This window comes from Protopterus annectens, chromosome 6.part1, assembly GCF_019279795.1.
Source record: "Protopterus annectens isolate FY-2018-M chromosome 6.part1, PAN1.0, whole genome shotgun sequence".
NCBI lineage: Eukaryota > Metazoa > Chordata > Ceratodontiformes > Protopteridae > Protopterus > Protopterus annectens.
The window spans coordinates 449,242,502-449,253,956 of NC_056738.1; the positions used below are offsets into that span (position 1 = coordinate 449,242,502).

The window sequence follows — 11,455 nt, forward strand, 5'->3', positions numbered from 1 at the left end:
TTACAAAACTCCAGCTGCATGTGCTTCATTCTAAGTCTACTCAGACTCCTGCCATCACCCAGATACCTGCTTTCCAGGAAAAGCCAGGTTTTATTTGACAATTTTCTTCCTCTTTCCCTCAGCCAGGCCACCATGTCCACCTGTCTGTCCCTGTGTCTTTCAAATTGGCTATAAATCACTTCAGACTCTTGGTTCCTGTCCATTATCCATAAGGGATATTTCATGGTTTGGAAGTCCCTTCCTTCCTTTTTAGGAATTCCTCAGCCTTCTAGGGAACAGCTCTCTCATCCCCCTGAGAACCTTCAGTCTCTCTTGGCTCAGGGCACCATTCAAGCCATGTGTCCTGCCCAAATGGTGAAGGGGTCTTATTCCAGGATGCTCTTGATCCAAGGAAAATACAGCACATGGTAATCAATACTGGATCTATCCAGGCTGAACACCTTCCTCAAGATTCCCTCCTTTTGTATCTTTTCTCTACAGAAATATTTCCTCTTCTTGTACCCCGGATCTTTCTAATATCTCTGGATCTCAAGAATGCATACCTTCACATCCCCATCCATCACCTCTTCAGGAAATGTTTGCATGTCCCTGCTTTGCCCTTTGCTCCTTTTCTGCCCCATGGGTAGTCATCAAATGCCTCACAATTTTTTAAAGGCATCTTTCATAACAGTCATCCCAGGAAGCCTATTCCACTTTCCTGGGATCTCAGTTTTGTACATGAGAAATTGACTCAGGTTCATTTTGATTCTGCTTTTTCAGCTTCCTTACAACGTTGTACTTGGAAGACTGTTCTCCTTTTGGATCTGAAATTCATGCTGTCATAGGTATTCCTCCTGTCTTAGTTTTCCATAGACACAGGGTGTTTCTTCATACTAATCCTTCTTTTATGCCCAAGGTGGTCAATGACTTATCCCTTAATCAGTCTAGTCATCTTCCTTCCTTTTCCTTCTTCACAGTTTGCCAGGGCACTTTGACTTGCTCAGATATTATTTGGATAAAACTAAAGGTATTCTTAGATTTGAGCAACTTTTTCTTTCTTTTCATTGCAGGTCTTTTGTGTTGGCTGTTTCTAAATAAACCATTTCCTTCTGGATTTCTAAAGCCATTTCTGTCTGTTATTGCTTTCATGGAAAATTACTTTCTTGTCACTATGGGTGCATTCTACTAGTGCAATTGCCTTCTCTGGTGCTTTTTCAAGGATTTGGATACCAGTTCCATCCTTGAGGCTGCTACTTGGTCCTCTAGTCATACTTTCATTAAACATTACAAATTAGATGCTATTTCCAGGGTCAGGGCAGTTTAGGCTTTGGCAGGGCTATCCTGCACTGGTTTGTAGAGGGCTCTTCTGTTCTTTCCTCCTCCCAGATGTTGTACTCTCCCATTGGTAAAGAATACTGCAAAAGTGAAATGGAAGGACCTAGCATAGTTGTGTAAAGTTTTACTATAACAGCAGCTGTCCTTCTCACCACTGTTGCAGTATTTGCTCCATCTCTCCCTCCTTCCTACCCCCTCTATTTTAGCTCTTACCTTGTAGTTTCTTACATTTCTGGCCAAGGGGTCCTTCATCTTTTTTTTCTGTTTTTTTTCATTCTGGATGCACATGTTTTCTTGTCCATATGTACATGTTCTCCTTGTCCCTACGAATATTCTGTTCCTCCTGGGGCTATTTCAGTTTTGAGTGTGGGCATCTGTGTGTCACCTTTATGCCCTATGTCATGCATGGAGAGCATAGGTGTAACATACAAAGCCTAAAAGTACTAAAGGCTTTGGTATGCTGGTTGGACGTTGGGCTACCCTTGGCAAGAGATCCCTTTAGTAAAGAATACTGCAACAGTGAAAAGAGGGGCGTCTACTGTTACACAACTATACTTTCTCACTCTCACAGAACTTCTTTTTCTTTCCCTTATCGTAATGCTCTCAAATAGCACTTAAACACTTGCAGGTTTATGAAGCTAGCTAATGAGAGAGTGCGTAAATGTCTTCTGCTTACTCTGCTCCACAGGACAAGTACCCTTTTAGTAACAGACAGGATAATATTTCTCTCTGCTGCGTTTGTTTATAATTCTTTAATCTTAATTTCTGTCACATTTAACTAACTTTTTACCTTCAACATAAATTATCCACTAAGATGTGGGCATACTTTTGCACAGAGATGGAACAATCCACATTTTATTTTATGCCACAAAGCAAACATTCAGCAAACTGACCACTGTAGTCTGGAATCCAGTCCTATCAAATATCAGAAACCTACAAATATATCTAAGCTTTAGGCAATCACTCCATAATCATCTCACTGAATCTGTGGTATACAGATGTTTCCAACCTGAGTTTACTGAGGTGTCACTGCCATTATGAGGCTCTACCTATCTTGCCACCTCTACATTATTAAATATTTGGAACTTTCTGTACCTCTTTCTCCACTCTATGATTAAATCATCATCATTATTATTAAAGCATGAAGTTTAAAGTGAGAACATGTCAGCAATTTTAAAAGGCATTTGCTTTTGGCACATATATCTTGTGTTATGTTTGAAGTGCTTATTATTTTCAGGCTGTTACTATTTATTATTATTTACCATTGTTACACTATTTATTAATTTATTCATTTAGTAATAATCCAAAACTGTATGTGGGTATATCTGGATTTACTCACCTTATGTGTGGTTTGATCACCCACACTTAGAGGAGTGGATTACTGCTATTATATAATGGCATTATTTTCAAAAATAACTGCTTACCTTTTTAAAATAATGCCATTGAATAAACATACTTCAGTGTTCTTATGTAGCTTCTCTCTTCTGGGTGACGTGAGAGGTGTGTACTACACTTGCATGCAGCATGTACATACTGATGTTTGTACAGCACATGTTTATCATAGCTGGCTCTGTGAACATACTGATGTTTGTACAGCACGTGTTTATCATAGCTGGCTCTATGAACATACTGATGTTTGTACAGCACATGTTTATCATAGCTGGCTCTATGTACATACTGATGTTTGTACAGCACATGTTTATTATAGCTGGCTCTATGTACATACTGATGTTTGCACAGCACATGTTTATCATAGCTGGCTCTATGTACATACTGATGTTTGTACAGCACATGTTTATCATAGCTGGCTCTATGAACATACTGATGTCTGTACAGCACATGTTTATCATAGCTGGCTCTATGTACATACTGATGTTTGTACAGCACATGTTTATCATAGCTGGCTCTATGTACATACTGATGTCTGTACAGCACATGTTTATCATAGCTGGCTCTATGAACATACTGATGTTTGTACAGCACATGTTTATCATAGCTGGCTCTATGAACATACTGATGTTTGTACAGCACATGTTTATCATAGCTGGATCTATGAACATACTAATGTTTGTACAGCACAGGTTTATCATAGCTGGCTCTATGTACATACTGATGTTTGTACAGCACAGGTTTATCATAGCTGGCTCTATGTACATACTGATGTTTGTACAGCACATGTTTATCATAGCTGGCTCTATGAACATACTGATGTTTGTACAGCACATGTTTATCATAGCTGGCTCTATGTACATACTGATGTCTGTGCAGCACATGTTTATCATAGATGGCTCTATGAACATACTGATGTTTGTACAGCACATATTTATCATAGCTGGCTCTATGTACATACTGATGTCTGTACAGCACATGTTTATCATAGCTGGCTCTATGTACATACTGATGTCTGTACAGCACATGTTTATCATAGCTGGCTCTATGTACATACTGATGTTTGTACAGCACAAGTTTATCATAGCTGGCTTTATGAACATACTGATGTTTGTACAGCACATGTTTATCATAGCTGGCTCTATGAACATACTGATGTCTGTAAAGCACATGTTTATCATAGCTGGCTCTATGTACATACTGATGTCTGTGCAGCACATGTTTATCATAGCTGGCTCTATGAACATACTGATGTCTGTACAGCACATGTTTATCATAGCTGGCTCTATGTACATACTGATGTTTGTAAAGCACATGTTTATCATAGCTGGCTCTATGAACACACTGATGTTTGTACAGCACATGTTTATCATAGCTGGCTCTATGAACATACTGATGTCTGTACAGCACATGTTTATCATAGCTGGCTCTATGAACATACTGATGTTTGTACAGCACATGTTTATCATAGCTGGCTCTGTGAACATACTGATGTTTGTACAGCACATGTTTATCATAGATGGCTCTATGTACATACTGATGTTTGTACAGCACATGTTTATCATAGCTGGCTCTATGAACATACTGATGTTTGTACAGCACATGTTTATCATAGCTGGATCTATGAACATACTGATGTTTGTACAGCACAGGTTTATCATAGCTGGCTCTATGAACATACTGATGTTTGTACAGCACATGAATATCATAGCTGGCTCTATGAACATACTGATGTTTGTACAGCACGTGTTTATCATAGCTGGCTCTATGAACATACTGATGTTTGTACAGCACATGTTTATCATAGCTGGCTCTATGAACATACTGATGCTTGTACAGCACATGTTTATCATAGCTGGCTCTATGAACATACTGATGTTTGTACAGCACACGTTTATCATAGCTGGCTGTATGAACATACTGATGTTTGTACAGCACACGTTTATCATAGCTGGCTCTATGAACATACTGATGTTTATACAGCACATGTTTATCATAGCTGGCTCTATGAACATACTGATGTTTGTACAGCACACATTTATCATAGCTTGCTCTATGTACATACTGATGTTTGTACAGCACATGTTTATCATAGCTGGCTCTATGAACATACTGATGTTTGTACAGCACATGTTTATCATAGCTGACTCTATGAACATACTGATGTTTGTACAGCACATGTTTATCATAGCTGGCTCTATGTACATACCGATGTTTGTACAGCACATGTTTATTATAGCTGGCTCTATGTACATACTGATGTTTGTACAGCACATGTTTATCATAGCTGGCTCTATGAACATACTGATGTTTGTACAGCACATGTTTATCATAGCTGGCTCTATGTACATACTGATGTTTGTACAGCACATGTTTATTATAGCTGGCTCTATGTACATACTGATGTTTGTACAGCACATGTTTATCATAGCTGGCTCTATGTACATACTGATGTTTGTACAGCACATGTTTATCATAGCTGGCTCTATGAACATACTAATGTCTGTACAGCACATGTTTATTATAGCTGGCTCTATGTACATACTGATGTTTGTACAGCACATGTTTATCATAGCTGGCTCTATGTACATACTGATGTCTGTACAGCACATGTTTATCATAGCTGGCTCTATGAACATACTGATGTTTGTACAGCACATGTTTATCATAGCTGGCTCTATGAACATACTGATGTTTGTACAGCACAAGTTTATCATAGCTGGATCTATGAACATACTGATGTTTGTACAGCACAGGTTTATCATAGCTGGCTCTATGTACATACTGATGTTTGTACAGCACAGGTTTATCATAGCTGGCTCTATGTACATACTGATGTTTGTACAGCACATGTTTATCATAGCTGGCTCTATGAACATACTGATGTTTGTACAGCACATGTTTATCATAGCTGGCTCTATGTACATACTGATGTCTGTACAGCATATGTTTATCATAGCTGGCTCTATGAACATACTGATGTTTGTACAGCACATGTTTATCATAGCTGGCTGTATGAACATATTGATGTTTGTACAGCACATGTTTATCATAGCTGGCTCTATGTACATACTGATGTCTGTACAGCACATGTTTATTATAGCTGGCTCTATGTACATACTGATGTTTGTACAGCACATGTTTATCATAGCTGGCTCTATGTACATACTGATGTTTGTACAGCACATGTTTATCATAGCTGGCTCTATGAACATACTGATGTCTGTACAGCACATGTTTATTATAGCTGGCTCTATGTACATACTGATGTTTGTACAGCACATGTTTATCATAGCTGGCTCTTTGAACATACTGATGTTTGTACAGCACATGTTTATCATAGCTGGCTCTATGTACATACTGATGTCTGTACAGCACATGTTTATCATAGCTGGCTCTATGTACATACTGATGTCTGTACAGCACATGTTTATCATAGCTGGCTCTATGTACATACTGATGTTTGTACAGCACATGTTTATCATAGCTGGCTCTATGAACATACTGATGTTTGTACAGCACATGTTTATCATAGCTGGCTCTATGAACATACTGATGTCTGTACAGCACATGTTTATCATAGCTGGCTCTATGTACATACTGATGTATGTGCAGCACATGTTTATCATAGCTGGCTCTATGAACATACTGATGTCTGTACAGCACATGTTTATCATAGCTGGCTCTATGTACATACTGATGTTTGTACAGCACATGTTTATCATAGCTGGCTCTATGAACATACTGATGTCTGTACAGCACATGTTTATCATAGCTGGCTCTATGAACATACTGATGTTTGTACAGCACATGTTTATCATAGCTGGCTCTAGGAACATACTGATGTTTGTACAGCACATGTTTATCATAGCTGGCTGTATGAACATATTGATGTTTGTACAGCACATGTTTATCATAGCTGGCTCTATGTACATACTGATGTCTGTACAGCACATGTTTATCATAGCTGGCTCTGTACATACTGATGTCTGTACAGCACATGTTTATCATAGCTGGCTTTATGAATATACTGATGTTTGTACAGCACATGTTTATCATAGCTGGCTCTATGAACATACTGATGTCTGTACAGCACATGTTTATCATAGCTGGCTCTATGTACATACTGATGTTTGTACAGCACATGTTTATCATAGCTGGCTCTATGAACATATTGATGTCTGTACAGCACATGTTTATTATAGCTGGCTCTATGTACATACTGATGTCTGTACAGCACTTGTTTATCATAGCTGGCTCTATGTACATACTGATGTCTGTACAGCACATGTTTATCATAGCTGGCTCTATGTACATACTGATGTTTGTACAGCACATGTTTATCATAGCTGGCTCTATGAACATACTGATGTTTGTACAGCACATGTTTATCATAGCTGGCTCTATGAACATACTGATGTCTGTACAGCACATGTTTATCATAGCTTGCTCTATGAACATACTGATGTCTGTACAGCACATGTTTATCATAGCTGGCTCTATGTACATACTGATGTCTGTACAGCACATGTTTATCATAGCTGGCTCTATGAACATACTGATGTCTGTACAGCACATGTTTGTCATAGCTGGCTCTATGTACATACTGATGTTTGTACAGCACATGTTTATCATAGCTGGCTCTATGTACATACTGATTTCTGTACATCACATGTTTATCATAGCTGGCTCTATGTACATACTGATGTTTGTACAGCACATGTTTATCATAGCTGGCTCTATGAACATACTGATGTCTGTACAGCACATGTTTATCATAGCTGGCTCTATGTACATACTGATGTTTGTACAGCACATGTTTATCATAGCTGGCTCTATGAACATACTGATGTCTGTACAGCACATGTTTATCATTGCTGGCTCTCTTGCTTTTCTTTTTTTTAACTAGTGCCAGGTGCCATATTCTTATAGCTGGTTCTCCTCCTGGCATCCCATGTCATCATTTTTTTTTATTTTTAATTAACAAACGTCTATGCCAGCAGAGTGCTTTGATGTCTGGACTTATGCTGGGCAGTTAGCACTCATAGTAGCATAGTTTAGTTAACTGTATATATATGTTGTTTTCTTTTTACACTGCTTGATGTAGTGAAAATGAACAGAACACGATGTGCAAGTTTGGTAGCATTGCCAAAAATGTAAATATCTGTGTGGCACATCTCAGAACGCTTTTCTCTGAGTAACTCTAGATTTACTGTAAGCACACTGACTGGGTTGTCCAATCAGCATGCATGTTTTTGATTCTTAATCTCTGTTTATTGTATAATTCATATTTGATACCTACTTTATTATATTCAGAGTCACAGAGGAGCTAAGATAGAGCATACCCAAGAATTACCTAAACATAAGGCACTAATCCAAATGGGATATTAGTCCATCATGAGATCCATACATGCACTCACATGTGTACAACATGCACACTTATGGCCAGTTTAGAAAGTCAACATTTCAGAAAACTGTATGTCTGTGGTATGTGAAAGGAAACTGGATACCTGGTAGAAACCTAACCAAATACAACAGGAACATGCAGATTCAATGCAGAAGACAGCCTAATCCAACAACTTAACTGAAGAGCAAAGCATTAAAAGGCAGTTATGCTAGTCTTAGTGACCTTCCATGTAATGCCATGTCCTTCTCAGATAACACATGAATAATCCATGATACAAGCAGACACGTTTCACAACTGAAAAAACAATGTAGTACTTCCTCACTGCAAGTCATTTCTTTTTTGATCTTTGAAAAGGTAATGTGTGAAAATGGTTTTCTAGACATTAGACATAGCACAGCACACAGTGCAGGTTTTACAAATAGCAAGCACTGCACGCATGTGTAATAATCTTTTAAAGGGATACACCTCGGGCCAAGAATATTATGTAAACAGACCCTATCATAATGCATAATAAACTCAAACTGACAGAAATCCAGGCTGTATATAGGACAAGATGTATAGTAAAACCCCAGTCACATCAACATACACTAAATATTTACAATAATATACTTCTGCAAACCCCAGTCACATCAACACACACTAAAGTTTTACAGTAACGTACCACTGCATTATAATAATTGTTTGCAGCAGTCATGCTTTTTGTATGACATCATCTAACAAAATAAGAATGCAAAGGCTATTAATTAAAGAAATACAAAAAAACTGTGTATAACAATGAACTACAGCACAAACGACACAAGGCAAAAAAAAAATAAAAAATCTGTGTGATGCTGGAACTATGCAAACAGTAAATCAATAATTACTTGAATTTACCAAAGTCACATTGCAGATTGCATATATTTTATTGTATTCTTACAACTATCTTGCTTTTCAATTATTGCCAACATAATTGTGTCCTATTCTTTAATACCACCTCTTAGGCAATTTAGTTTCACATCCTACCTAAAAGTTTCTTTTGTACAACACATTATGTTTTGCTGCACTAGAAATGTTAAGTATCATGTGGTTTCATTTGCAAATTAATCTACACACATCCACCTACCCAAGTGTTTGTACATTAGATTTTCAATACTGAAACATAGGTAGATGTCTGTGCATAATGACAATAAAAATTGTGAAAGCAATTGCAAGTATTCAATCCAGCTTTATTATGGGTATATATATTCCTTCATCATATCCGTTGTTATGTCCAAATACGAAATCACTGTAAAACAGGAAACTATGCTATCATAGGTTCATAGGTTCATAGGTTCATACTAGGCTATCTGCCCAAGGGCATTTATAAGCCTAGCCCATAGTTATGTGGCTTTCGCCTCCCCTTTAGTTTGAATAAAACTATGCCTATTATTTTGCTGTGCCTCTGTCAAGCAGTGACACTGAAGTAATCCCTGGGGTATATCTGTGATCTCCCATCCATTGGTCAAGATTCCTCTTGAACAAGGCCAGCGAGGTGCTTTGCCTCACATGTACCGGGATTTTGTTCCACAGCATAGGGAGTCTCTGGGTGATGAATCTTTCCCTCCAGCATGTTCTATTAATAACCGTGTCAAGGTTTAAGTCTCCCGCCCTTGTGGTTCTGAGGGATCTAGATTTTTTGAGGTGAAGCATATTCATCAAATCTGGGTTTGACATGGCCTTATATGTCAGGCACAGGTCACCTCTGAGCAAGCGGTATGAGACTGAATAGAGCTGGAGTTCTTTCAGTCGGGCAGCATAAGACATATTTTTGAGACCCTTTATCCTTTTGGTGAGGAACTTTTGGGGCCTTTCCAGCTGCTGCAGGTGTCGGGTCAGATACATTCAGAATGGGGCATTGTACTCAATCATAGGTCTAATGAGTGATGAGTACAGGGGGACGATGACCTCCCTTGATCTAGATGTGGATCCCTTCATGATCAGATGGGCAATGTAGAAGGTTTTCCTAACTACTTTAGCAACATGAGTGTCAAACGAAAGGCTACTGTCAACCTGGGTCCCCAGATCCCTGATGACGACTTCTGTGCTCAGTGGATTGCCACCTATATGGTAGCTAGGGGTAACCTTGTTTTTCCCGAAGGTTATGACTATGCATTTCTTGACGTTTAACTTTAGGCCATGGCTATGGCACCAGTTATCCATTTCTGTGAGGCCCTTCAGAAGGATATCTGTGTCAGATGTGTTTTCGACTATGGCGCCCAGTTTGCAGTCATCTGCAAACTTTGTCAGCCATAACCCTCCTGTGTTTGCTTGTACTTCAGAAAAGTAGATGCCGAACAAGAGTGGACCCAGGACTGAGCCCTGTGGGACACCACTTGTGACAGGCTTTGAGTCTGACATGGCTCCAGCAACTCTGACCCTGTGGGTTCTGTCACTTAGCCAGTTTGCAACCCATCTTGTGATGTATGGGTTTAGATTCAAGCTGATGAGTTTTTCAATGATACCTGAGTGGGGTATTGTGTCGAAGGCCTTTGCCAGGTCGAGGTAGGCTGTATGGACTGCCTTTCCCTCATCAATGGCCTTGGTGACTGTCTCAAAAAAGTCAACCAAGTTTAAAAGGCATGATCTGCCTTTGACAAAGCCAAACTGGGTTGAATCCAAAGTCTGCAAGTTCCCTATGTCTTTATTTATGAGTTCCATTATGATCCTCTCCATGGCTTTGCAGATAAGGCTTGTCAAGCTAATGGGACGGTAATTTCCAGGGTCGGTAGAGGCACCGCCCTTGTGAAGTGGGACCACAGTCGCCGTGCGCCACTCCTCTGGTACGTATCCTGAGGTGAGGCTAAGATTAAACAGCTGTCCTAACTGCGGGTTTAATTCCTCATTGAGTTCGTGGAGCACACAGCCGGGGACACCATTCGGTCCCATGGATGCTGTGTTTTTTGCCTTGGAGAGAGCAGTTCTCACCTGGGCATTGGAGATGTTTGGGGGGCTACAATCCTCTGGTATAGATATCTCTCCTTTTGGGGGGGGGGGTTTGCACTGAACCTGTCAGCCAGTATGTTGGCAATGTGTGTAGGTTCAGTAATCTGAATCAGAGTTATAAAACTCAAGCAAGTAAGAAATATTTGTGATAACTTATAAAATAATTGCTCATTGTTACTTATACTATTTTGTAAATCCCACATTGCCATGTCTTTGTTAGTAAGCACTCTCACTATTACCATACTTGCATGATTCACACTTTTTCCATGTTAAATTCATAATAGTGGGTAGCAGCATCACATGTATAAGCAACAATAATTTAATTTTTTTTATGAAATATCAAATAAAAATGTGTACAGTTGATCAATACAAGCTGTATTTAAA

The 11,455-nt window shown here is 39.0% G+C and overlaps 1 protein-coding gene across 1 annotated transcript; it reads right to left on the bottom strand.

The window, feature by feature from the left end:
• Positions 1 to 3,375: 3,375 nt before the first annotated feature.
• Positions 3,376 to 6,801, bottom strand: LOC122805311 (zinc finger protein 729-like). Its single transcript, XM_044075399.1, has 2 exons — positions 5,297 to 6,801; positions 3,376 to 5,188 (listed from the first exon to the last, which is right to left on the bottom strand). Exons 1-2 carry the CDS (start codon positions 6,799 to 6,801, stop codon positions 3,376 to 3,378), a joined length of 3,318 nt encoding a protein of 1,105 aa, XP_043931334.1.
• Between the last annotated feature and the right edge of the window lie 4,654 nt (positions 6,802 to 11,455).